The 26,427-nt window shown below is 29.4% G+C and overlaps 9 protein-coding genes and 1 pseudogene across 10 annotated transcripts, besides 6 other annotated features; 4 read left to right on the forward strand and 6 right to left on the reverse strand.

Annotated features, from left to right (window-relative positions):
* Nucleotides 1–952: 952 nt before the first annotated feature.
* Nucleotides 953–1,192, forward strand: TVAGG3_0868410 (Ankyrin repeat family; the record flags this gene model as incomplete). The annotated part of the gene is made up of 1 exon (XM_001330605.1): nt 953–1,192. The coding sequence occupies one exon, from the start codon at nt 953–955 to the stop codon at nt 1,190–1,192; it is 240 nt and encodes a 79-aa protein (XP_001330641.1).
* Nucleotides 1,193–2,648: 1,456 nt separating this feature from the next.
* TVAGG3_0868420 (regulation of choline O-acetyltransferase protein) lies at nt 2,649–4,579 on the forward strand (the record flags this gene model as incomplete). Its single annotated transcript, XM_051249948.1, has 1 exon — nt 4,234–4,533. One exon carries the CDS (start codon nt 4,234–4,236, stop codon nt 4,531–4,533), a length of 300 nt encoding a protein of 99 aa, XP_051085423.1.
* A 349-nt stretch (nt 4,580–4,928) lies between these two features.
* TVAGG3_0868430 (ribonuclease inhibitor domain-containing protein) lies at nt 4,929–6,713 on the reverse strand (the record flags this gene model as incomplete). The annotated part of the gene is made up of 1 exon (XM_001330603.1): nt 4,990–5,775. One exon carries the CDS (start codon nt 5,773–5,775, stop codon nt 4,990–4,992), a length of 786 nt encoding a protein of 261 aa, XP_001330639.1.
* Nucleotides 6,714–6,966: 253 nt separating this feature from the next.
* On the reverse strand, nt 6,967–7,797 carry TVAGG3_0868440 (metallo-hydrolase-like MBL-fold domain-containing protein; the record flags this gene model as incomplete). The annotated part of the gene is made up of 1 exon (XM_001330602.2): nt 6,997–7,797. One exon carries the CDS (start codon nt 7,795–7,797, stop codon nt 6,997–6,999), a length of 801 nt encoding a protein of 266 aa, XP_001330638.1.
* Nucleotides 7,798–8,019: 222 nt separating this feature from the next.
* Nucleotides 8,020–8,057: a mobile genetic element.
* Nucleotides 8,058–9,234: 1,177 nt separating this feature from the next.
* Nucleotides 9,235–9,271: a mobile genetic element.
* Nucleotides 9,272–9,948: 677 nt separating this feature from the next.
* Nucleotides 9,949–10,755, forward strand: TVAGG3_0868470 (uncharacterized protein; the record flags this gene model as incomplete). The annotated part of the gene is made up of 1 exon (XM_001330601.1): nt 9,949–10,755. One exon carries the CDS (start codon nt 9,949–9,951, stop codon nt 10,753–10,755), a length of 807 nt encoding a protein of 268 aa, XP_001330637.1.
* A 173-nt stretch (nt 10,756–10,928) lies between these two features.
* On the reverse strand, nt 10,929–11,231 carry TVAGG3_0868480 (rhodanese homology domain (RHOD) domain-containing protein; the record flags this gene model as incomplete). The annotated part of the gene is made up of 1 exon (XM_001330600.2): nt 10,929–11,231. The coding sequence occupies one exon, from the start codon at nt 11,229–11,231 to the stop codon at nt 10,929–10,931; it is 303 nt and encodes a 100-aa protein (XP_001330636.1).
* A 119-nt stretch (nt 11,232–11,350) lies between these two features.
* Nucleotides 11,351–14,350: a mobile genetic element.
* Nucleotides 11,737–13,028, reverse strand: TVAGG3_0868500 (annotated as a pseudogene). Its single transcript has one exon. A coding segment is annotated over exon 1 (1,292 nt).
* Nucleotides 14,351–14,600: 250 nt separating the features above from the next.
* Nucleotides 14,601–15,122: a mobile genetic element.
* Nucleotides 15,123–19,122: 4,000 nt separating this feature from the next.
* On the reverse strand, nt 19,123–20,052 carry TVAGG3_0868520 (histone serine kinase protein; the record flags this gene model as incomplete). Its single annotated transcript, XM_001330598.1, has 1 exon — nt 19,123–20,052. One exon carries the CDS (start codon nt 20,050–20,052, stop codon nt 19,123–19,125), a length of 930 nt encoding a protein of 309 aa, XP_001330634.1.
* A 644-nt stretch (nt 20,053–20,696) lies between these two features.
* Nucleotides 20,697–20,733: a mobile genetic element.
* Nucleotides 20,734–20,741: 8 nt separating this feature from the next.
* On the forward strand, nt 20,742–22,642 carry TVAGG3_0868540 (RNA polymerase II core promoter sequence-specific DNA binding; the record flags this gene model as incomplete). Its single annotated transcript, XM_001330597.1, has 1 exon — nt 21,275–22,375. The coding sequence occupies one exon, from the start codon at nt 21,275–21,277 to the stop codon at nt 22,373–22,375; it is 1,101 nt and encodes a 366-aa protein (XP_001330633.1).
* A 1,877-nt stretch (nt 22,643–24,519) lies between these two features.
* Nucleotides 24,520–25,172: a mobile genetic element.
* A 75-nt stretch (nt 25,173–25,247) lies between these two features.
* On the reverse strand, nt 25,248–25,811 carry TVAGG3_0868560 (porin domain-containing protein; the record flags this gene model as incomplete). Its single annotated transcript, XM_001330596.1, has 1 exon — nt 25,248–25,811. One exon carries the CDS (start codon nt 25,809–25,811, stop codon nt 25,248–25,250), a length of 564 nt encoding a protein of 187 aa, XP_001330632.1.
* Nucleotides 25,812–26,427: the final 616 nt, after the last annotated feature.

Below are 26,427 nucleotides of genomic sequence, written 5' to 3' on the forward strand. Positions count from 1 at the left end.
GCCATTTTATAAAGAATTTGGAACAATTTTTGGCGACCATTCAATATTCTTTAATTATCATTGTCATATTCATAAAGAAAATACTATCTACAGTGCGATTATGTATAAAGATAAAGAAAGATTCATCAAACTCACAGAAACAAATGGTTTTAATGAATATCAGCAGCTTTCCAATGATTTATTTCCAGATATACCCAGCTATTCATTCCTTGAACTATGTTGTTACTACGGAGCAGAAATAATTAAGAACAAAATTTAAGTCAGAAATAACTCAACAATGTCTAGAATTATCATTTTTAGGAGGAAATCCAGAGATCATTAATGAATGTATGAAATATCAAAAGCCAAATGATAAATGTATGAAGTATGCAATTATCTCACATAACATTGATTTTGTAACATTCTTGATGAACGAGTACGATTTAGCCATCAATTTAGAGTATTGTTGAATATAATCGAGTCATTTTTAGTTTATTTCGATCAAACTAATGATGTTAACAAATGCTTTGTTTCTTCAGTCATATTTGCTATTCCATCTCTTTGTGAATATTTTCTTTCACTTGGTGCAGATATCAACACAAAAAGTAAATATGGAGAAACAGCTCTTCATAAGGCAGCATTTTATAATAGCATAAATATCCTAGAATTTCTTATAGCACATGGCGCAGATATCAATGTAAAAAATGACTTCGGAGAATCAGTACTTCATGATGCTGCAAGGAATAACAATACTGAAATAGTCGAAATCCTTATTAAAAGTGGTTCAAATATCAATGAAAATGACGATTACGGTAGAACACCACTTTATATTGTAACATATAATAATTTCAAAGAAACAGCTGAACTTTTTTTATCTCATGGTGTAAATGTCAATGAAAAAGATAAAAGTGGTAAAACAGCCCTCCATATTGCAACAAATGGAAAACTCAAAGTAATTGCTAAACTTCTTTTAATGCATGGTGCAAATATCAATGAAAAAGATAAAGATGGGAAAAATTTTACTAGAGTTGCCTTCACTCTTTTAAACAATCATGCAAATATTAATGAAAAAGATCAAAATGGTAAGACAGCCATCCAAATTGCAAAATCTAATAATTTTATAGAAATTGCAGTACTTCTTTTATCAAATGAGGCAAATATCAATGACAAAGGAAATGTTCGTGGAAGCAACTCTTCAAAATGCAATATATAATAAATTGTAAAGAATTTGTTGGCTTTCTTTAAGTAAATGATGCAAATAACAATGAAAATTGCAGACTCCGAGAAACGCATCTTTCTCTTTCGCATTGTGGAAAAATAATTTTTTGAAGAACCTATATTTAATCTAAACCTCACTTTTTATACCTTTTTCAATCCTATTTTATCAAAAAAAATCCTTGAACGAAGGAAACAATTCATATTGATTTATTAGACCTATTTATAAATAGCAGGGGATTTATAAATATACCCCTTTATTTGGAATTTCCAATTAATTGGAAAAACCGCCCGATTGGAAAAACCGTCGCAATTGGAAATATTGCGAGATTGGAATTTCCAATCTCTCAATTGGAAATTCCAAATAAGTTTTTATTTGGAAATTCCAATTCATTTGGAAATTATAAATAAGATACCTTATTTATGAATACCCTTATGTTTGGAAATATAAGGGGTTTTAGAAATTAGAAAAAAGAAATTTGAAATTGGAAAAACCAGAGTATTTTGATTATACTATAGGTGAATGTAAAAATTTAATTAGTATATATTACATTTAAAAACTATTACATTTTATCAAATTTTAAATTCAACAAAAATTTTGTTTTGTTTAATAAGATAATATAGGGCATATTTCCAATTTCCATTTCTAATTCACAATTGAAGTTTTATTTATAATTTCCAAATGAATTGGAATTTCCAAATAAAAACTTATTTGGAATTTCCAATTGAGAGATTGGAAATTCCAATCTCGCAATATTTCCAATTGCGACGGTTTTTCCAATCTGGCGGTTTTTCCAATTAATTGGAAATTCCAAATAAGGGGGTATATTTATAAATCCCCTGCTATTTATCAATAGGTCTATTGAATATTTTCGAATAATAACTGAAATTATAACTGTAATTAACCAGAATCATTATTCATGAGATTGAACCCATGAAAAAAACTAATGGGTAAATTAATATTATAATTTCACAACATTATCAATATTGTAATTCTACTTGTTAAGGAATTTAAGGATAATAATCAATGCTTTTATTATTAAATCATATGATATATGATAGAATATCAGTTGATAATTTATGTAGTTATTTTAGCCGATAAAGTTGACATGCTAATAAAATCTTTAGAAGTTTATGAAAATGTTATTTTTAACAAGATATATTCAATAATTAATTAAAATTATATTAATGATTTGTTGTTTCTTGGAAATGTAAATGACGAAATAATAGAATGAATATACCTAATTCATGAAAATCATAAAATTCAAACACGGTGTCACATATCTTGATAAATTGAATAAAGTCATTTTTTGTTTTCAATTTAATTTTTCTGAAGATCTAACGTGTTGGCTCAACATTCAATTTAAATGGTAAACACATAGAAAATTTGTATTTCTCACAATACTAAAATGGTCAAAAGGTACATGATATTCATATTTGATCCTGTGACAAACATTGAAATTCGATATGTCAAATTTTTACTTCATTTTTGAAATGCTACTCTATTTTGCAATAATTTTAACGCACAGATGCAAATTTGATGAGATAATGAAGAAGCAAAGCATGAATAATCATGCAAAAAGGCTTATTTTATCAAATAAAATTTCATCAAAATGGAGACCAATCAGAATAAAATTTAATTACGACTACCTTGAAGGAAAAGTTGACTTTCCTACGGCATGCAAAAAATTTGGCCAAGTAATTGAGGATCCTGATATTGGAAAATATACTTGTGAAGCCCAAGATATTCTTAACGAAAAACAAATCGCTGCAATCAAAGGAACACTAAATAATGTTGTAGATTTTCTTTCCAAGGCATTAAAAGTACAATCCGTTTTAGATCCAATTATAGCCTATGATGAAAACAAAACTAAATCATGAACATTTAATGATACAGACTTAGCAATTCTTGTTGCTTATACACTTCCTGATCACTCAGTTGCTTCTGCTAGACCTATGCAATATGAAGATACTTATCGTCGTCCAACTGCGGGAATGATTGTATTTAATCCAAGAGCTACTCCTGAAAAAGTTGTCAACGAAACAGATTGGGATAATAACTTCTATATGACAATCCTTCATGAACTCACACATGCACTTGGTTTTGGAGACACCTTATTTAAGGACTATCATCCCTATGAAAACCCAGAACCTCATAAGAATCCTGTTTGCAAATTAACCAAATTCGGAAGAGATTATACATTTTTGGTTACACCTTACTCTCATATTTTTGCCAAGAAGAGATTTGGTGTCGAAACATTTATTGGAGATAATAACACAAATTGTCCGGCAGGAATAGAGCTTGAAGATGGTGGATCATCTGGTACTGCTGGTTCTCATTTAGAATACAGAACTTATAATACCGAAAATATGGTTGGAGAAGATATTAATTATCCAGTTCCATTCTTAAGATTCACAGATGCAATGCTTGCAATTCTAATGGATACAGGAAATTACAAAGTAAATTGGGCAAATGCAAAACCACTAGTGTATGGGCATCCTGAATCAATTGATGGAAAACCAATTCCAGATTTTGCAATTAATCCTCCTCAACTTTCATTTCCTTCAAATTATTTGATTAGTCCTAACGATTTCACTGGATTTGACTATAATCATTATGGAAATTATGATTATTTACATCAGCAATCCGATGTTGATTGTCAAAATCCTCAATTCGATCTTTACTGTAAAGCAAAAGATACATTTTATAATCCGAAGAATTTTCCATACTTTTACGCTAACATTTTGGCCGATTTTCAGACAATTCCATATCCATCCCAAGTTTGCGAAAAAGGAAAGGCAATTCTTCCTGGATTAACTTTCACAGAATATTGTTATGATTATGTATGTCACGGATATGATTCTTTTGAAATCAAAATAAGTGAGAAAGTAATCATCACATGCAATAAAGAAAATGCAGGTCTCAGTTCATACTATCAATTACCAATGTCAGATGAAGAAGGAAATATTCAAATTGAAAATCGTATTTTTACATGTCCCGATCCAGAAAGATTTTGTCGAACAATGAAATTATCTTCAATGAATTTTGATAAAGATCCACTGGATCCAAATACAAAAGTTCTTGAGGGAGAACCACAAGAGAAGCCAGAATGGATATTTGATTATTCTGATTTAGAGAAAGAAAGGGAAACAACTAATCCTCCAAAGAAAGGTAGTCCATTAAAGGTAGGATACATTGTTTTAATTGTAATAGTTGCTCTAGTTGTTGTGGCTGCAATTGCAGTTGCTGTTTATTTCATTATTTTCAGAAAGAAACCTAATACACTTTCAAACTCTGTAGAGAATGATCTCAATGATAGCGATGAACAAAAACCATAAAAGAATAGAATACAATGCATATCAAAGATAAAATTGCATAGGTGAGGTGCTATTGCTCAAATAATAGCTAATAAAAATTCATTTTTAAATAATTTGCTATTTTCTATATGCGAGAAGTCTCATATTCGATTAAAATTGTAATGTATGCATAAAATGTATAATCTTCATTAAAAAAATTAGAGAAAGTTGAATCAAATTGAAATATTTGGCGGTTATTCTTCATTTTCTGCGAATAATTATAAATACTTTGAGCAATATACTATAATAATATGATCAAAACAAAAAGAATTATGAGATTATATCGAAATGAAAAATTTCAAGATATCTGATAAGTTTTCCTTATACATTTTATACGTATATGCTATTCTAATATGAAATTGTCTTGTTTAATGATTAAATTATGAAAAAAATATAAAAATATTTTAAAAAAATAGAATTCAAACATTTTATTCATTATTAATACCTATATCTAAAGATGTTTTGTATCCATTTTTGATATTCTTGATGTCTTCTCTCTATCGCTGGTAAATATTTCGAACAATTTGTATCAGATAAAGCTACCCATGGAATTCCAGCCATAAAAACTCTCTCCTTCATGTTCTTTGAATAAGTTACGCATTGTATTGAAGAGCAATTTGCAAATGAAGATAAAGGAGAAGATTCAAACGATTGAGGGAGATAAACAACAGTAAGATTCTCATCATACTTGAAGCACTGTTCAGAAAGCTGTGTATATGTTCCATTTATGTTTGCAATTGTTAAATTTTTGCAATGCATAAAAGCTCCTTTTTGAATCATTGTCAAAGTATCAGGAGTTGTTATGTTATGTATTGCAGAATTGGAAAATGCGAATTTACAAATTTTTCGTAATCTTGGAGGTAAATTTACCAAAGTTATGTATTCGCATGATGAGAATGCGTATTTCTTGATTGTTACAACAGTCTTGTTAACAGTATATGACACCGATTTATTTCCTGGAGGGTAAATTATTAATTTAGTCATTTGTTTGTTGTAAATGACTCCATTGACTGATGTAAAGTTCGGATTAGACTTTGAAACATTTATATACGTTAAAGAAGAGCAGAACAAGAAAGCTTTTGCGTTGACTTTTGATACATTTGGTCCAAAGTTAAAAACTCTAAGTCCTGTGTGGCTAAACGCGTGGCTTTCTATATTTGTGAGGTTACTAGTATCGTTTTGAAACGCAACTTCCACTAAATTGTAACAATTATGGAAAGCCATCTTTTTTATCGTAGAAATCGAAGAAGGGAGGCCAATAAACCTCAATAGTGTACATCCAGAAAAAGTACCTGTTAATATCGTCGTTAAGTTCTTACATGACCTGAAATCGAGAGATTCGACTCTGCAGCCACGAAAAGCGTCAATTCCGATGAACTTGATGTCATCGCACCCATCTAGTACAATAAATTGGATAGATGAGGATTCGAAAGCGTTATTGTGTATATTTACTAAAGTTTTTGGACAATATATTTTTTGAAGGTGTCTTGTACAAAATGAATAAGAATCTATGATTCTCACTCCTTCAGGGATTCTATAATCATATTGATGTTTTTCGGGAGGGAAATAAAATAATAATTGTTTTGCTTTACTATAGATAACATCATCTTCTGAGCAGCAACTCCTACTGTTTGGTGATACTATAATATGAGATAGAGGAGCATTGTTAAATGCTGAAGAAATAAAATTTCGTAAATTATCTGGGATTAAAATTGATTTTAGATCAGTAAATTCAAAGGCACAGTCTAATATTAGGCGGATTTTAGAGTCTTCGCAGAATTTTATTGAATTCAGTCGCCGACATCCTGAAAATGCAAGTTTTGAAATGATAGTTACTGAACTTGGTAATGTAACTGATTGTAATTTAACGCAATTTGCAAAGCAACGCGGTCCAATTGTTTTCAAATTGTATAATGTTTCGAGATTTATATTTTTTAGTTTTGTACAGTTATAAAACGCTGATGCATCTAATTTTTCGACTTTTGTGCCACAAAATACAACTGTTTTTAATGTCTCTTCACAGCCTTGAAAAGCTCTTAAAAAAACAATTTTTGTATCTGGCAAAACATAAAAAGTTGATTCGTTTGTGTTGGCCCTTTTGAGGATGTCATCCTCATAATCTGCATTATCGGCAAGATAATGCAGCCTATGACGAATAAAAGAATACGAAAGCAATTTTTTTCTGAATTTTTTTTTCAAAGGTATTCAATTTTGGGTTTCAGATCCATGATATATTCTGGCTGAAATTGATTTTATATCCTGTGTAAACCATAGATGTTGTGAAAATAATGAATTTGAATCGATAATGAAATTTCATTTTTGCAAATCATGTTGTTCAAGCATCATTATCATAAACTATAATTTACTATTGATAGGTTAATTAGTTCATTACTATTGATATTAAAAAAATGAATTATTTAATTTTATATTTTTATGAGAAAGAATTTAAACAATAATATTATCTATTTCCAATCCATCATAGCCCATATCTATGCTAACACCATTTAATCTTGGATCGTCTTGTACCTTCTTTGAGATATAACTTGAACAATCTGAATATGTATTATCATGCGTAATATGAGTGATGTAATTTCTTTTTGCTCCAATCTTGATAATATATTCAATAGCTTCATCAATGCAAAGCTTATCTTCGTGAGATTTTAGGCCACTTGCACCGATAACTAATGTTTCTACTCCGTGTAACTTAGATAATGACTCGTCAGAAATGGATTTGCATTCAGGTAGATATGCAAATGTTCCAAGTCTGTAACCATATGATTCTCTCTTTGGACTTGAACATAATATTGGTGTAACAGTGATTCCTTCAACTGTAAAATCATTATCTATAGCTTTTAATTCCATTTGTGGAAGTCCACCGCCGATTTGGAAAACATGGAAAACGTAATAATAAACTTTTAGTAATGTTTCCTTTGTTTTCTCACTGCAGAATATGGGGATAGAAGAATCTTTAGTAAATGGTCTAATTTCATCAATTCCCATTATATGTGAGTATTGGTCATCCGTTAATATGATTGCACTCATTTGCCTTAAGTTTTCTCTCAGTATCTGATCTCTGAAATCGCATCCTGCGTCAATTATAATTGTTTTATTATCTGAAGTTGTTAAAAAAATGCTTGCTCTTTCTCGTTTATCCTTTATATCACCACTTTTGCATGTTGGGCAATCACATCCCAATTCTGGAATACCAAACTCACTTCCAGTTCCCATCAATTTAGCTTTCATCATGATTTTTGAAATTGAGCGGAATTAATTGAGCAGATTTTGATCATAAACAAGTTGAAGGATAAAGTTTCCATGAGTATTTTTTGCAAAAGAAAAAATTTTTTTGATCATGACGATTATTCAAAAATTGAGAGAAAACTAAAAAAATTGCTCTCTTGATATTTTAACTAAAAATTTAACAAGAAAATGTACATTTTTAGTTAAAATATAGGACCACAATCATATTGTTGTAAACAGAAATTCATCAAAAGTGACACCCCAGAAAAGCTAAAATATTGAATTTTTGGAACTTTTGATAGAGCACGTTTTTAAATATTAATTAAAGTAAATGTATATTTTGTAAAGATTCTTTTTAATAAAAAATAAAATTTTGAAGAAGAACACAAAATCTTCTGAAAAATAATATCACATAAACTCATATTATTTTCTAATATATAACTATTTTATATAAAAATCAAATTCAATGATCTTAAAAGCGAAGGATAAACCTCAAAATTTACGAATATAATGAGTGGGAATATAATGCTTATCTATCATAAAACCATATGAAATATCAATTTTTGCTTTACGCCTAATTTTTGACGACAATTAGCAAAAAATGTTAAATGTTAACACTCAGTCCATTTGAATATGAAAAATAAAATTGACTTTGATTAAATGTTTTTATTTATCATGCAATTCTTCTTGCGATCAAAGATTTGAATAAAATTTCAAAAAATAAGATAGCTTAAAAAATAATATACGGTAGTGTTTACTAATAGATGAATAGTATATAAATTCTATTAAAATGGATTTGATCCAAAAAAATATAAAATCAAAAATAATTGTTATAATTTAAATGAAGAAGTAATTTAAAACGATTTTATTTATGATCAAATTTTATATATTTTTTTGGATCAAATCCATTTTAATAGAATTTATATACTATTCATCTATTAGTAAACACTACCGTATATTATTTTTTAAGCTATCTTATTTTTTGAACTTTTATTCAAATCTTTGGTCGCAAGAAGAATTGCATGATAAATAAAAACATTTAATCAAAGTCAATTTTATTTTTCATATTCAAATGGACTGAGTGTTAACATTTAACATTTTTTGCTAATTGTCGTCAAAAATTAGGCGTAAAGCAAAAATTGATATTTCATATGGTTTTATGATAGATAAGCATTATATTCCCACTCATTATATTCGTAAATTTTGAGGTTTATCCTTCGCTTTTAAGATCATTGAATTTGATTTTTATATAAAATAGTTATATATTAGAAAATAATATGAGTTTATGTGATATTATTTTTCAGAAGATTTCATTCTATATGCCTATGAAAAGTACTCTCAAAACTAACTTTTTCCTAATTATAATTAAATCTAGAATATTGTATTATGCTTAGTATTATTTCATTTTTCTCATTCAATTTAGAATTTACAAATGTCAAAAAATTGAGAGCTGTCACTTTTGATGAATTTCTGTTTATTACATTTTTTCGCCAATCTAATCCAATGATATGCTCAGCATAAGGCAAAATAGCATTGGTGAAATTGGTATATGCTGTTTTATTGATGTTTTATTGTTGTAATGGTTGACACTAAATTCGTAAACTATTCAAAATATTTTTTTCTGAAGCTTATTTCGTTTTGAGAGAAATACGACGGAGCTCCCTCGTTCTTGAGGATAGAATCGTCAAGAAAGTAAGGCTTAGACAGAGGTCTGTTGGTACACTTTCAATTTTGTCGCCATTATCTAAAAACATCACAAGTTTAACACCAATTCCAGAATCTTTTGTTACTACAGTTCCTGTAATCAATGTTCCGACTGCTAAATACATAGAAATGCACAAAAGATCGTGTAAACTAGTAATTAACAAAGCTTTAGGAAAATTAGAAAAATTAATTCAAGAACCTACACAAAAAATCTTAGAGATCTCAATGAAATCGTCATCTCTTATTCAAGATTATGGATTGCTAGCTGAGCAGCGTCAAACTTACGCTGGTCGTGGTTTACGAGAAAATCGAATTAATTTGTTTCTTTTAGATCATTTTAATCATCTTAGGATCAAGCAAGCTGCACTTATAACGCGAGATTATGAAGTCAAGCTGGAATATCTTATCAAAATGCAGCAATATTTACAAAATCCACCTGATTACACTGAATTCATGTTATTTATAAATCTCGCAGGATATGTCAAATCTATACCTCATCACAAAGGCAAAATCAATTCTATTTTAAGAAAATTGGCAATTCTTGAAAAATTTTCAACTCCTCCTCAATATAAACCAACACCAACGAATTTCCAAGAGCAAATTATATATCCTACGTCATCTGTTTACAAAATTCTGCAATCATTGGCCGGAAAAGCTGCACAAATTAAATTTTCCGACATACTCAATGAATTCAAGGAATTAACAACAGATCATGAAGAGCTCGACATACTCATAAGTCATCTCTTTGATATGGCATGGACAGTTCATGAATTTCCCTTCTTTTCTCAATCCGGAAAGGTTTTTAATTTTTTGAATGTCAAAACTTCTGTTTTCGAGCCTCCTTACTTAGACGAGAAGTACCAATCACTTACAATTAATGAATTAAGCTCTAGTGGCTGGCCGTACCAACCTGTTGTCGAAATTTTGAATTCATTATTTTATATTGTTAATCCGATTGAAGGTGCGAAGATTTTCTACGACGCCATGGATAAAACAGCAAACATAGTTACGGAATCAACAGAAGAAGAGGAACTTGTCAATTTCGATACACTTTTCCCACTAATTTTAATTTCTGTCCTGGCAAGTGGCCTCGTTTGCGAGCCAATCATCTTAGAATATGTTGCAATGCTTGCAACATCAAATTATCCTGATTCAATTGTTGTTTTCGCCGCTTCTTACGTAGAAGCAATTTTGGCTCATTTAAGTAGCCTCGATGAAACAGGAAAACCTTTACCTAAGCCTGAAGAAGATGAACTTTAATATTATTTTCAAAATTTTCCTGATTATATTTTTATTATGTATTTTATTTTTATTTTATTTATAAGAAATCTGTTTTTTACTAAACAGTTCGTTCTTTTAGCTAATAACTAACTTTTTTCTATTAAAAAATTAAAGAATAAATATTATTTATTTTACCGAACTATAATCTATCTTTATTTTTTAATTTCATGTCCTTTGCATTTGTGTTTAGCTGCACTAAGCCCTCCTAAATTAGCAACATGCTTATAACCCATTTTGAGAAGCTTAGACTTTGCATTAGAAGCTCTCATTCCAGATGCACAATGTATGTTGATTGGTGTTTCCTTATCTGGTACAAAAGATGCGATCTTTTCTTCTATTTCTGGATTTGGAATTAAAATTGCTCCATCAATATGATCACTATCCCATTCATCTTTATAGCGTACATCAATAAGTACGCCTCCTTCTAAGTATGAATCACTACCTCCGATGCCCATGAAGAAAATGAACTGAAACATTTTTTGTGATGTCAGATATCATAGAAAAATAATTCTGAGTAAACTTTTTACTAATAATTATTATTGTTTTTTTTAACTAATTGTAGAAATAATTTTAAGGGTATAGTAAACTCAAAATTCTAGAGTTTTGAGAGTGCCAATAAACTCTATAGGCCTATATATATCTATATTTTAAAGGAGAGGTTACGCCATAATATTTGATATTATAAATTATTAATTCAAAATAAAAGTAGAAAATGAAACTAATTTTATTCTAACCTATATAAATATATCAATAATCTAAAATGATTATAGTCTGAACTATATTTTACCAGATTATCAAATATAAGAGAAATGAAATAAGGCATAAAAATATCATAGCATAATTATTGGATAAATGCATTAATAAATTATTTATATCATAATGAGAAAAAATCAAAATAAGAAAATGAGCATAATAATAATTTAATTAAAAACAAAAACAATAAATAAAATGTAATTTTCGTTAATCAAAGTCATCAATGTCTTCGTCTTCTGATTCCCATTCGGACTTGAAAACTTGATAATCTCCTCCTGGTACACTCTGAATGAATTTTTTGTATTTGTTCTGTTTTTTAGAACCTTTTGTAACAGTTTTTTGTTTCAATATCATTTTGGAGTAACAATTCTCTTCAAATGATTTGACACAATCTTCTGGAAGTGGGGAAGATGTAATGCTTTTTGTATATCTCCGAGAAAATGCTCTGGATCATTCCATTCTAAGATTGCAACGTTAACTCTAATGTTAATGTTCTTCCAGGCTCTTGATTTGTCCAAATAGCATGCAATTTTGGAGTTAAACGCTTCATTCATGCAGGTAGATCCAATGGAAGAAACTTTGGAAACTATGGGTGTCCATTTGTGAACCCAGTCATAGAGCATGAATTGAAGTTGGATCGAATTGACACCTTTTTGCCATTCAAAGCATTTGTAATTGTGCGGTTCGCAAAAAGAATGATTGCCTACGTAATGGTAGACACAATTCTCCCACATTTTCGTACGTTTGTCAATATTTTCTTCGGCAAAACATGACCAAAGCCACATACTTAGGCTTGCATTCAGACCCCAGAAAGGTCTCTCTATTTTTTCAATCTTCTGAGTCTTGTCGTTGAAAACTTCAACTGTCTTATGAGAAGCTGAGAACTTTGTAAAATCTTTTGAGATATTTTTTGATACATGACCTGGATCGAATCTTTCAAGATGAGAGACGCCAAATTCTTTAAAGACAGAGACACTTTTGTTATCTCGGTCTTTAATAATCTCTTTAACATCTTTCAAGATATTGTATTTCTTTAATTGCTTCAAGATGATTCGAGTTCCAGCACTTTCCATATTGTTGGAAGCTCCGGAATACTGAGCATGCTGTCTGTTTCCACCAATATGGTTGATGTTCACGCATGCAAGAACTCTTTTTGTGACAGCATCGAGCGCAGTTACTGTACAACTTGGCGAGTTTCGCCTGTGCGTCCATCTTGCATCAATGGATAAGTAACCACTGAAGGACTTTCTCGACAGCATTAGGGAAATACTTTTAAGTCTTCTAATCTTATCGTCACAAAATCTCTGTTGTCTCATGACACCACTCTTCACAGGGGGCTTAGTTCCACAAAGAGAAAGAAAGCGAGCACCTTTTGTATATGGCATTCCGGTCATTATGCAAGCACCAAGCATCTGTCGCGCTGAGAGTCGACGACGTTCGTGGAGTAAAATGTTATGCATTGCCTTTGTTTTCCGTTTTGGGTGAACAATATGGCCCATACAACAACAAAAAAATGAAATCCCGCCAAAAGTGAAAATTGAATAAAAAGTAATAATTAATAAATATATACTATATCATTAGATGAATATTTTGGAATAACATTTTAAAATCGAGGTTTTTCAATGGATAACGGTTCAATCAAAAATTTGACCCCATTTTAGAATCTACATTAAAAATGGAACATTTCTGTCGTTTCAAAATTCCAAAATAACGTTTCTATTCCTCTCAAAAGTAAAAATAAACTTTATTGGGGAAAAATATTTTTATTTTCCAAAAAAAAATGAAAACCTTAAATGCAAATCTAATTTTGATGCTTTTGTTTGTGATTTTTTGGATTTCGAAAAAAATTTGAAAATTCAGACAAGTTACCATTAACACTAATACGTTTCAGCGAGTCGGTCCCATCAGAGAAATTTTCATAAATCGGCGATATAATTTATTATTTCAGCAAAATATTCTCAGATCCAACTAGAATAAGGTCAAATTATACAAATTTAGCAAAGGCTAGTTATCCTACCTATTCAATTAACTTTAATTTTAAATAATTCAAGACAATTCTCAAAATTACCTTAATAATCGCGTTCTCTTCGCAAAATGACGATTCATCATTCACTACCAGCATAACTGAGGGCTTGTGCTCACAGAATAATACAGATAATTTACTTATTAATGCAAAATTTAGTACCAAAAGGTAATCATAGAAGATACAAAAAAAGTTTCTTTATTTTGATTGCTGATTTTATTTCTTCTAAAATTTACCAAATCTAAAAAATCCAAAATTGAATGCTATCGAATTTCATGTTTATGTAACATATACTATTTATTATATAAGGAATAAAAATTTTATAGTTTTAATCAAAAATAAAGGTGTACTAAATGCATACAAAACAAGGTATTTTTTACTCATCCAAAATATGTTAACAGTGCTATTTATATAATCAATATCCGAATTTCGAAATCATTTTGATGAAATCTTTATTTTAAAATTGAGTTGACTGTTAAAATCACCCGAGAAGAGGGATTATCTCAATGAAAAGTGCATAAAATAGCAAACGCACAAGATGGCACTATGCAGCTTTATATTGTTATACAGGATGAACATATAAAATGTTTGGAAAACACTTACTTCGTTCTACAAATGTGTATCTCTTTATATCAAAGATTCTTCTCAAATTATTGAGAGACTTCTCTCAAAAAAAGGGAAATTTGATAACTAAAAAAAATTATGGCATAACCTCTCGTTTTGCATAGATATATATTTACATGGTCACAGAGCTTATTTTCATTGTCAAAACTTAAAAATTTTTAGTGGACTATACCCTTAAAATTTGAACATTCAAAATTTTCGTTTCAGATACTCTGAATTTAATTTATTTTGGAGTAAATACCCTATAATTTTATGAATATGGCACTTTTCGTCGATTTTCAAAGAATTAAATCGCTTCTATCTCAATAACTAATAAACATATAAGATTTTTGAAAGTATATATATAGTGTACTACATCTCAAGATATTATTAATATGTATTAGAAAGAATAATATATTGGATTTTGATATCACAAAATGACTTTGGGGCGGCGACAAATTTGCCCAGCCAGTAAAGTATTCAATTTTTTTGCATTTTTTTTAAGGGTGCACACGAGAGGATCATGTAAACTTCAGAATTTAGCTTCTTAACTTAAATCATGGAATGTCTCAAAGACAAAAGTAGCATACAGCATGTAAAGCTAAAGAAAGATAATCATAATTAATACCTTAATTTTTAATATTACGCATTTTTAGGTGCAAAATTTAAAAACATTCTAATACAATAGAGCAGTTTCCAAAAGTAGCATACAGCATGTAAAGCTAAAGAAAGATAATCATAATTAATACCTTAATTTTTAATATTACGCATTTTTAGGTGCAAAATTTAAAAACATTCTAATACAATAGAGCAGTTTCCAAAAGTAGCATACAGCATGTAAAGCTAAAGAAAGATAATCATAATTAATACCTTAATTTTTAATATTACGCATTTTTAGGTGCAAAATTTAAAAACATTCTAATACAATAGAGCAGTTTCCAAAAGTAGCATACAGCATGTAAAGCTACTTTTCAACACGTTCACTTCTAATACCCGACAATAACCTATCATAAAACCCCTAAAGCCACTTTTTCTTCTCTATTTACTTTTAAATTCTGAGATTCAAATTTTGTTCTATTTCATTCAGTTTTCTTTTATCAAAATCATATAACCATTCATACTGATTCTTAATTTACTATATTACATTGAGATTTCATCTTTTTTCATATTTCGAATTAAATCAGCTATTTAAACCTAATATCCGGACCTGTCAGTATTCAAATATTATTGGCCACATGTATCTGAGCATTTACACGGATTTTACCAAATTTTGCAAAAAAATGTGTTATGAGATGGGTTTACCCACGTTTTGCAAAAAAACCAAAATGATAGAGTGGGTCATAAGGATCTGTTTTGCTATAGCTTGTCCGGCTTGAAACTCAATATTCATTCGGGAAAAGACGTTTCAAAATTTTGTAAAGTATTCAAATTTGCAGCTTTGTTCGATTTGAAAATTGAAATTTGAAACGAAATGACTGTATGAATATGTTCTTCATATTGAATCTAAGCATTTCTTGGAATTTGGAGTTTTTCTAAAAAGTTTTATCGGTTGAAAAATTAAAAATAAAACAAAAGAATTTTTTTCGGATTTTTTAAACGCATCTTAATTTTTAACGGACGAAGGAGTATTTGATCAAAGTTCAATAAGGCTATCACACTATATTATAGTTAACTTGCAAAGTAAGCAATATAATCTGGAATTTAAGAATGATATAAAGATTTGATAAAACCATTTTTGTGTAAATTAGTATTTAATAGGAAAATATGAAATTAGATTAGTCAAACATATAAATTGTTATTATATGAAATGATAACAATTGATAAAACATACAGATTGGAAGATTAGGTGAATTTTTGTGATGAATAGGTGTGTTTGTATGTAATGCCTCTATAGTATATTCATAATAAAAATTAGTATACTATAAAAACTTGATTTGAGAAGAAAATTAATGTGGAATAAGAAGATTGTAGAGAAACGTCTCATTCTGTGAGACAGTCACAAATAATATCTCCTTACCATATCAAATCCTTAAATTTTATATATGCTATTTTTTTAATCTTTTAAAAATTTCTCTTTAACTCTCTTCAAAGACTTTCTTTTATGTCAAAAATTTGTTTCACTTTGCCCCAACTCATATACTCTAAAAATAATAACAATAGCCAAATATATAAAATTAATTTTTAATTCATTAAAATTATATTTATTCAAAGTAAATCCTCATATAAACTTCTATGAACCATCCTCATCTGTTAATTCAATCAAGTATTCTAAGAAATTTGGGCAATTTTCTTCGAATAATTGGCTCTCATATGATAAATCTATTAATTCAATTTTGTCATGCATAAAATCATACTTTCCGAATATGCAATAGCATTTTTCAAGAGCCAACAATAAATCAATTTTAAATCTTACACTGTTATTATTAAATGATTCAAGTAGTCCTTCCTCCAATAAAAAGTGGTACATTATTATCTTAAGATACAATAGCAAATTATCTGAACGAAAAATTTTTCTTGCTAGAATTGTAATCATTATAATTATCAATAATATTTGAAAAAAGACCGCTATAAAAGATAAAATCTTGATCAAAATGCGTAAAAACAATGAAAAGTATCTGATTGAAGAATTCTGGAACGCTTTGGTCTAGACACCACCATATGCAACGGTTAAGAGAGAACTGTTGATCTTGCATTATAAAGTCTACTAGTGAAATTTCGTTATTCATTAAAGAATACAATAATGTGCCTATTTTCTTTTGTTTATTATGTGTTGATTTGTTTTGCCATTGAAAATAACATAGATATGTATCATCGGATTCTAATGCTAAAATTTTAAAGTCGTAATAAATAACAATCCGGGTAAAAACAAGGATATTTTCGTCAAATGCATCTATTTTGTCAACAGGAAATGGTATCTTGGAGACACAATCACCAATATCAATATTTTCAACATCTTGTTTATAAGATTTGATATTCATTAAAATTTGATATAAAAAAGTAAATTCATTGTTCAGAAAATTGAGAAAATTGAGAGTAACCGCCAAATAAGATTTTTAAAAATAAAGAACTAAGGGTACAGTATATGAAAAGGAAGAATCCAAAATTTTATTTTTAAGGTTTTGCAAGAAATATTTTTATTAATAAACGGTAGAATAATAATAGGAATATCGATATTAAAAAAGAAATACATGAAATAAATAAAAATTTGATTCAACTTTGACAAGAATCACAAATGATTCTTCTCAAAGTTGCTCAGTGAACAACAAACACTTGTTATTGTTTATAATTCAAGTGAATGTTGTACACAAAGACAACAATTGTCTATCAATTGTTGTCTTTGATTCAACTTTGACAAGAATCACAAATGATTCTTCTCAAAGTTGCTCAGTGAACAACAAACACTTGTTATTGTTTATAATTCAAGTGAATGTTGTACACAAAGACAACAATTGTCTATCAATTGTTGTCTTTGATTCAACTTTGACAAGAATCACAAATGATTCTTCTCAAAGTTGCTCAGTGAACAACAAACACGTATATAACCATAAATAAAACATGTTTACTTTACAAATACAATTATTTAAAAATTTTAATTATATCTTTTAATTTATATTTATTTACGTTCACATTCCTTTTATATCCTTTATATTAATATAAAATTTCGGTTGATCTTCACTCTTTTTCACATATTTTTTCAATAAAATACCCAATTTTTGTATTTATTCTGATTAATATTTTTCACTGTTAGTTTTATTGATATCCCAAACTATTTCAACACTTAGTTTCTTAAAAACTCTATTTTTTGTTCTCTCTCTCAATTTTCAAAAGTCATTAATTTTGCATTACTTTATTTAAAATATAATTAACATTGGATAAAAACATTTATTATAATGCCATTTTGGATCAATCTTATGATATTTCAAATCTTTTAAAATACACTCATTCATAACAAATAGTTGCCCTAGACATGTGCGTAACCTCTGTGTACGATATTCCAACACCTTACGACCTGTATGCAAGTTTTTAATTATTGAATAAAAAAACAACAACATACCGTACTTCGAGTATAAAACATGTATACCCTAATAAAAACAAAAATTAGGACATATTTGATTTATGATTTCTTTTCACAAATCGAAATTTTGATCTCTCAATTTTAAACATTTTTCAAAAAAAAACTTATAAATATATTTCTTATTGTATAATATTGAAAAATAAATCATCATGGATGAATATTACTAGTACTTCAGAATTATTTATTTTTTCGATCTAAATATAGAAATAATATCTACTCTATATAAAAATAACAATTATTTAATTTTATTGAAATTTTTATTATTTGATTAATATATTTTATGTGATATCTTAAATAGCAATAAAAACTACACCACATAGTTATTCTAGGGTACCTTCATCTACTTCTAGAATTATAGGCTCTGGATTCGAATCTATGGTGCGCTATTGATAAAGTAAATTTCTCCATAGGCCACCAAAAAATTGACAACCCAGGAATTATAGGGTAATTCTTTGAATTATCCAAAGAATTCTTTTCTCGGATGGTCGTGTGTTAGCCTCACTAAATACCCTTCTAAATATATCTAAGCAAACCAATTTGCTGAATAATATATCTTGGCATGTTTTTTAGCTAGACTAATCTAAAAATGTATCATAAGTTGTATTCGCTTGTATTTATGATATCTCTGAGAATATTTCAAAGAATCGATATTTGTTTCTCAAAGAACCTCAAATTTTGTATAATGCTAAGCCATACGGAGCAGATGAGGCAATGCTTCCAAAGAAGATTCTCTAGAAATATGTTTTTTAATCAATCTCTTTTTATATTCAAGATTGCTATGATTTCCATCAAAAGATGATAAAAAAAGCTCTACTAATACAAATAGACAGATTTACATTAATCTATATGAACAAAACATTCTCTATAAACTAAAAAAAAATATATCCAAATATTAAAAACGACCTGGATTATTACCATTCATGCTCCATATATTCTTTGGTGGGAATGAGCCAATTCTCAGTTGATGGTAATTTGACACATGGCTCTTTGTTTTTGATAGTCTAATGTTTGTTGTAGGATGGAGTGGTGGAGTAATATGCTTTCCAAACGCAGGATGATTGATTAACTCTGTTGCATTGGGACGCTTTTCAGGATTTGAATGCATACACCTAAATATCAAGTCTGCAATATCCTGATTTTCAACTAATCGCAAAGTGAATTTTCCATTAATTATATTAGCTATTGCTTCCTCAGGGGTTTTACCTTTGAATGGGAGTTTTCCTGTTAATAATGCAAAAACAGTCACTCCAAAAGAATATATATCTGCTTTAAATCTATCGTATGTCTTTTTGAGATATATTTCTGGAGGAGCAAATGGAAAAGAACCGCAAATTTGGGTTGTTAAATTATCTTCGTTAGAATCAGATTGTGTAATAGACATGCCAAAATCGCATAACTTAGCTCGTCCGAAGCCATCTATAATAATATTGTTTGGTTTAATGTCTCCATGTGAAATTCTTCGTGAATGGCAAATGCAAAGCGCCTGTAAAATGTCATATGCAACATTAAGAACTTGCTTTTCTTTAATTTCTCCATTAATTTTGATTTTATTGAAAACGGTGAAAGGGCAATACTCCATTAATAAGTATAGCATTGTATTTTTGCGTTCGCACTTATATAATCTAACTACATTTGGTGAATCCAACTGTTGAAGAGATTCGAACTCTTCTTCTTTAAAATATTTCTTTCTGGTCACCTTTAGCGCGAATTTGGCTCGGTATTGCATTGAATAAACAAGATACACACTTCCGTAAGTGCCACTTCCAATTTGAGCAAGATATTTTAGACTATTTTCTTTAAGAAATTGATCATTTTCATTCATTATTTTTCAAATATAAAATCAAAAATAATTGTTATAATTTAAATGAAGAAGTAATTTAAAACGATTTTATTTATGATCAAATTTTATATATTTTTTTGGATCAAATCCATTTTAATAGAATTTATATACTATTCATCTATTAGTAAACACTACCGTATATTATTTTTTAAGCTATCTTATTTTTTGAACTTTTATTCAAATCTTTGGTCGCAAGAAGAATTGCATGATAAATAAAAACATTTAATCAAAGTCAATTTTATTTTTCATATTCAAATGGACTGAGTGTTAACATTTAACATTTTTTGCTAATTGTCGTCAAAAATTAGGCGTAAAGCAAAAATTAATATTTCATATGGTTTTATGATAGATAAGCATTATATTCCCACTCATTATATTCGTAATTTTTGAGGTTTATCCTTCGCTTTTAAGATCATTGAATTTGATTTTTATATAAAATAGTTATATATTAGAAAATAATATGAGTTTATGTGATATTATTTTTCAGAAGATTTCATTCTATATGCCTATGAAAAGTACTCTCAAAACTAACTTTTTCCTAATTATAATTAAATCTAGAATATTGTATTATGCTTAGTATTATTTCATTTTTCTCATTCAATTTAGAATTTACAAATGTCAAAAAATTGAGAGTTGTCACTTTTGATGAATTTCTGTTTATTACAATATGGCTTACTAATAACTCTTGTTTTAAACTCATTATTAAAATTATTCCTCAGGCTTTCACTCAAATATTCTTGAATCATATATCACCCGGCTTGTCATTTTCATTTATTTTCAAGATGCTTATATTACAGATGAAATTTCATTACAGTTAAACTTCGACAAGTTCTGGAATCGACTAAATATGTATTTGTATGACACATGCATATTAGTAATTATAACACATGGATGAATTTGTTTCTATTATCTTCTAATAATTAAAATTATTTAGTTTTGTTTAACCAAATGATAGAAATGGAAAAAACACTTATATATCTCATCATTATCTAATCCTTTTAATATAGCTGAGATATGGCCAAGTGCAACTTATAGATAGAAGCTCTAGAATTAAAAGATAACTCAGTTTTTAGCTGAAATCCACCGATATATACAAGCTAATTGTATTGATTTAGACATGGTGAAAATAAGAATATTGCTTTTGCCGTGTAAATTATTTACGTGTCAGAAGCATTTCACCAAATTTTAGTTTAAAAATAAAGAAATGGACGAAACTGATCAATTTACCAATGACATTAATTCATCTATCAATATATATGGTCCCAATGATACATTTAAATGCATTTTTTGCACTTATGAATCAGAAAATGCCGCGAAATGTCTTTATCACCTCAAAGAACAGCATAACTTTGTATTTCAAAAAATAAAATATATACCACTCCTACCGTTATACTTAGATCATTGGAGAATTCATGCTCCTCCTCTTATAAATATAACAATTGACGGAAAAAATTATAATACTATTGACATAACTAACGAAGAAGATATCGAAATACGAAAAAGTCTACATCAAATGCGTCTAGAAAACATCATGATTGAGCATGAACAAGAAAGAACCATTCCAAACAAAGACATTAATTGTCTCTTTTGCCCTTCAACGTTCAATGGTACATGGCACGAATATTTGCAATGGTTATTTGAAGAGCATCAATTCAATCCAGGTAGACCTTCAAATCTCGTTTATATACCGCATCTTATACAATATCTTAAGAATCAACTTGATAATAACATCTGTATTTTCTGTGGCGTTCAATTACCTAATCAAAGAACTCTTCGATCCCATCTACGCAAGAAAAAACATATGAAAATTCCTTCTGATCCAATTTTCGACAAATACTATATGATTAACTATTTAGAAATGGATGGAAAACCAGATATTACAGATGATGATGACGATCAGGAGATGGAACCACTAGAAGATGCCCTTAAAGATGTAAATGACACCGAAATTAACGAAACTCAATGTTTGATATGCGATAGTGTATTCCAAACACCTACGGAATGTCTTGTTCACATGCATAACCAGCATCATTTCGATATTTCCTTAATTAGAGAAGCATATAAAAATGATTTTTATAATTGCGTCAGATTTATAAACTACATACGGTATTTGTACAGCCAGAAGATATGTTTCGTATGTAACGAACCTGTTGAAGGTGATTACGCAGAACATTATATGAATCACAAAGAAAAAATGCCAAAAACTCTTCCAAAAGTTGATGGAGAGGACCAACTACTTATCCCTGTTATAGAATGCGACCCATTGTTGACAACGATAGAGAATAATGATGTTTTTGATGAATAAAATTGTCTATTTTATATTATTTTCTATGATTTCTGATTTTTAATTGTGATGAAGCATCAAATTTCAAATAAATCTTAACACTTAAGGGTGCACCCGTATGTACGTTTATTTGAGAGGAGGAGGATTACCCTCTCAATTTTGAGGGATTCGTTAGTTTATTTTCTCGATGAATATGCAATAAAATTTGATTTTTACCTTATCAATATACTTCATATAATATACACATGTTCATGTAAAAACTTTTTTCCAAAATCCTCAGGAATTAAGGGATTTTTGAATTTTAAGAATTTTTTTCGAATTTTTTCGAAAAAAAAAATATTTTCAGAACAGCCTTAACGGCTAAGATTTAGGAACAATGTTAAGTAGGGATGCGTTAAACACGCCATTTGACCGGGCGTACATTTTTTTTGTTCGCCCAAAAATTTCGCCATTTGAGAAATTCAAAAATTAAAAATAAAATTTTAATCTTGATTTTTTTATTTTCGTGATTTTTTTGAAACTTACATAAGCGATGAAATACTTTTTTTAAGTAATCGTTTATTATATATAAATATATCTTAATAAATTTAATTCCTTAAGGTAGAGCGTGTTCAAATTTAAAATCTCATACAATATTTTCTTAATGGCGTATTTTTCTGAGGTCGCCCAAATAAAGGTGAATTCAAAATTGAGAACTCCAAGGCGTATGGCGAGTATTCAAAAAGTACGCCACTTACAAAATATTGAATGTGGATTATCAATTTTTTGGCGTGTTCAATTTCAAATTTTGATATTTATGTTTATTTTATTCAGTATAATGCTAAGAATTAAAATATAAAATTCATAGAATTTTTCTTTGAAAATATTTTACATTTTTATTAGACCACTCCTAGACTAGTCATCAGGTTTTCCTCAGATCATCCTCAGACTACTCCTTAGACCCCTCCTCATCAGACTACTCCTCAGATCTTCCTCATAAGACTCCTCCTCAGATCTTCCTCCTGAGACTACTCTTCAGACTACTCCTTAGAGTCCTCCTCATCAGACTAGTCCTGAGACTAGTCCTCAGACTACTCCTGAAACTACTCCTCAGATTATCCGCAGACTCCTCCTCAGATTATCCTCAAACTACTCCTCAGATTATCCTCAGACTCCTCCTCAGATTATGCTCAGATTATCCTCAAACTCCTCAGATTATCCTTAGACTACTCCTCAAACTCCTCAGTCTAATCCTCAGACTCCTCCTCAGATTATCCTCAAACTCCTCAGACTACTCCTCAGATTATCCTCAAACTCCTCAGACTACTCCTCGGTCTAATCCTCAGACTACTCCTCAGATTATCCTCAGACTCCTCCTCAGATTATCCTCAGACTACTCATCAGATTATCCTCAGACTACTCATCAGATTATCCTCAAACTCCTCAGACTACTCCTCAGATTATCCTCAAACTCCTCAGACTACTCCTCGGTCTAATCCTCAGACTACTCCTCAGATTATCCTCAGACTCCTCCTCAGATTATCCTCAGACTACTCATCAGATTATCCTCAGACTACTCATCAGATTATCCTCAGACTCCTCCTCAGATTATCCTCAGACTCCTCCTCAGATTATCCTCAAACTCCTCAGACTACTCCTCGGTCTAATCCTCAGACTACTCCTCAGATTATCCTCAGACTACTCCTCAGATTATCCTCAGACTCCTCCTCAGATTATCCTCAGATTATCACTTTACATATATATATCGATAACTAAATAATTACTTATTATACTTTCTTTATTTTTTTTTAATTTTAAAATAATATTAATATATCTTTCTACGTTTAATGATGAAAAGAGAAAGAGGAGTAAAAAGAGGAAAGAGAAAAGAAAGAGAGAGAGAAAAAAAAAAGAGAAAGAAAGAAAGAAAAAAAAAAGGACGGTGATAATTTTGTATTGTTTTGTTATTCGGCCGAATGGCGGCTACTTCGTACCCGCCATTCGGCCCCAAAAATGGCGTATTATTCTATTTTTAAACGGTCATGGCGTAAAACCGTCGCATCCCTAAATGTTAAGTATCAAAAAGAAAGGAGGTCTGATATAGACAACATATATCGTTGAAGGTTGAAAAAATCTCTAATATTTGAGCCCAAAATTTCAAATTTTAATTTTTTGAAAAAAGAGGCCACCCGTATGTACGTTTATTTGAGAGGAGGAGGATTATATTTTTGAAAGGGTGAAACATTATGAATATGTTAATTATATAATAATATGTATTATTATAAAAAAGAAAAAATAAAGCACGTTAAAATTTTTCTTTCTTGATTTTTTACAAAATCTACTTAGAATTATGCAAAATATGACTAAATAATTATAAATTTCAAGTTAAATTTTAATTTTGATAAATAATTTAAATTTCAAAATATCAAGTTCAGTTCGACTATGTATGTAGTAATTCCTCAATAAAGTGCCAAAACCCTATTAAAATATATGAACATTTTTAACATTTTAATGTTTTTATTTAAAAATTTGTTGGAATATGAGCTTCAAACAATTATTATGTAAATAAAAATAATTAAATATATGTATTTATTCGTATTACAACCGTAGTAAGTCGATTCTTCCTTTCTTCTACTGAGGTTTGAATTTGATTTCGAATTGTAAAGAGATTCAAAGGGAAAATACTAGCGGATAAAAACTACCTCCATGAAAGGGTCATAATGGAGTCAAGTTGTATTTTTTGATATTTTTTGCTTTTCGAGCCTAAATAGGTAGCCAAGATAATGCCTAAAAATAAGGTTCTAAATTCTGAAGTTTACATGATCCTCTCGTGTGCACCCTTAATGAAAGTAAAAAGAGAAAGAATGAATATTTGATAAAATAATTATTAAAATTATTTTATTACTTTTGGACTTTATTTCCATGTGTACTTAATTCCAATGCCGATTCTCCAGTTATCATCGTCGTATTCTTCGGCATTGCGCTCGTACCATGCACCAATGTCCCATGGATTAGCATCATCGTATTCTTCACCGTTCCATTGGTATCTGACTTCTACGCCAGCTCTCCAGTTGTCATCATCATATTCATAGTCATTGTGTGTGTAGGAGATGCGGATGCTGCCTGGGTTGGATTCGTCGTATTCTTCACCGTTCCATGAGTAGCCGATGGAAACACCATAGTCGTTGCGCTCATACCATGCACCAATGTCCCATGGATTAGCATCGTCGTATTCTTCACCGTTGCGTTCGTACCATGCACCAATGTCCCATGGATTGTGCCAGTGGTAGCTGATGCGGACACCGTTGCCATCTTCGTCGGACTCATAAGCGTTGTGTCTGTATGAGATGCGGATGCTGCCTGGGTTGGATTCGTCATACTCGTATTCGTTAAAGTCGTATGGACGGAAGACTGGTGGACGGTATGGACCAGGACGGTATGTAGGGAAACTCTTTGATAGAGCTATAAAAGAGAACATCCTTAATAATTAATGATGAAAATTCTTAGACTCTCAAAAACAAATTGAAATAAAAATGGAATTTAGATAGATAATATGATATAAATCAATATTTTGAACTTTTCTTCAAATTGGCAAAATGTCAAATGACAGCATATGATTGACAAAAATAAGATTCTAAAAATTGAGACATCTATTTCAAATTTCTGAAATTATGATGATAAATGTTCATACTATTAAATATCATTAAAATTATAGTTGGAGTTATAGTTTCAATCTAACAAGACATCAATTTATTAATTCGCTAAATATTCAAATATATTCACTATCCTTACTGAACTGTGTGCACATTTAAACTCTGAAAACATATTTTTATTACAATACTATAGTTAAGAAGATATTTCTCTTAAAATTGAATTTCAATTTTATATTTGTTCTCAAAAAGTAAATCATAATCTTAACTTTTGGAATTTTCTCCAAAAATAGCTACTTCTCATTTGCAAGAGCTACCCAAATTCTAGTTACTTTATAATTCGTTATGTAATTTCTTTAATTATGAGTTACATCAAAATTCTACATCATAATATCTATTTTTATGTTTTTTCTGGAAATAAATGCCTTATTTAGTTTTATTCAT

The sequence above is a fragment of the Trichomonas vaginalis genome, chromosome VI (assembly GCF_026262505.1).
Source record: "Trichomonas vaginalis G3 chromosome VI, whole genome shotgun sequence".
NCBI lineage: Eukaryota > Parabasalia > Trichomonadida > Trichomonadidae > Trichomonas > Trichomonas vaginalis.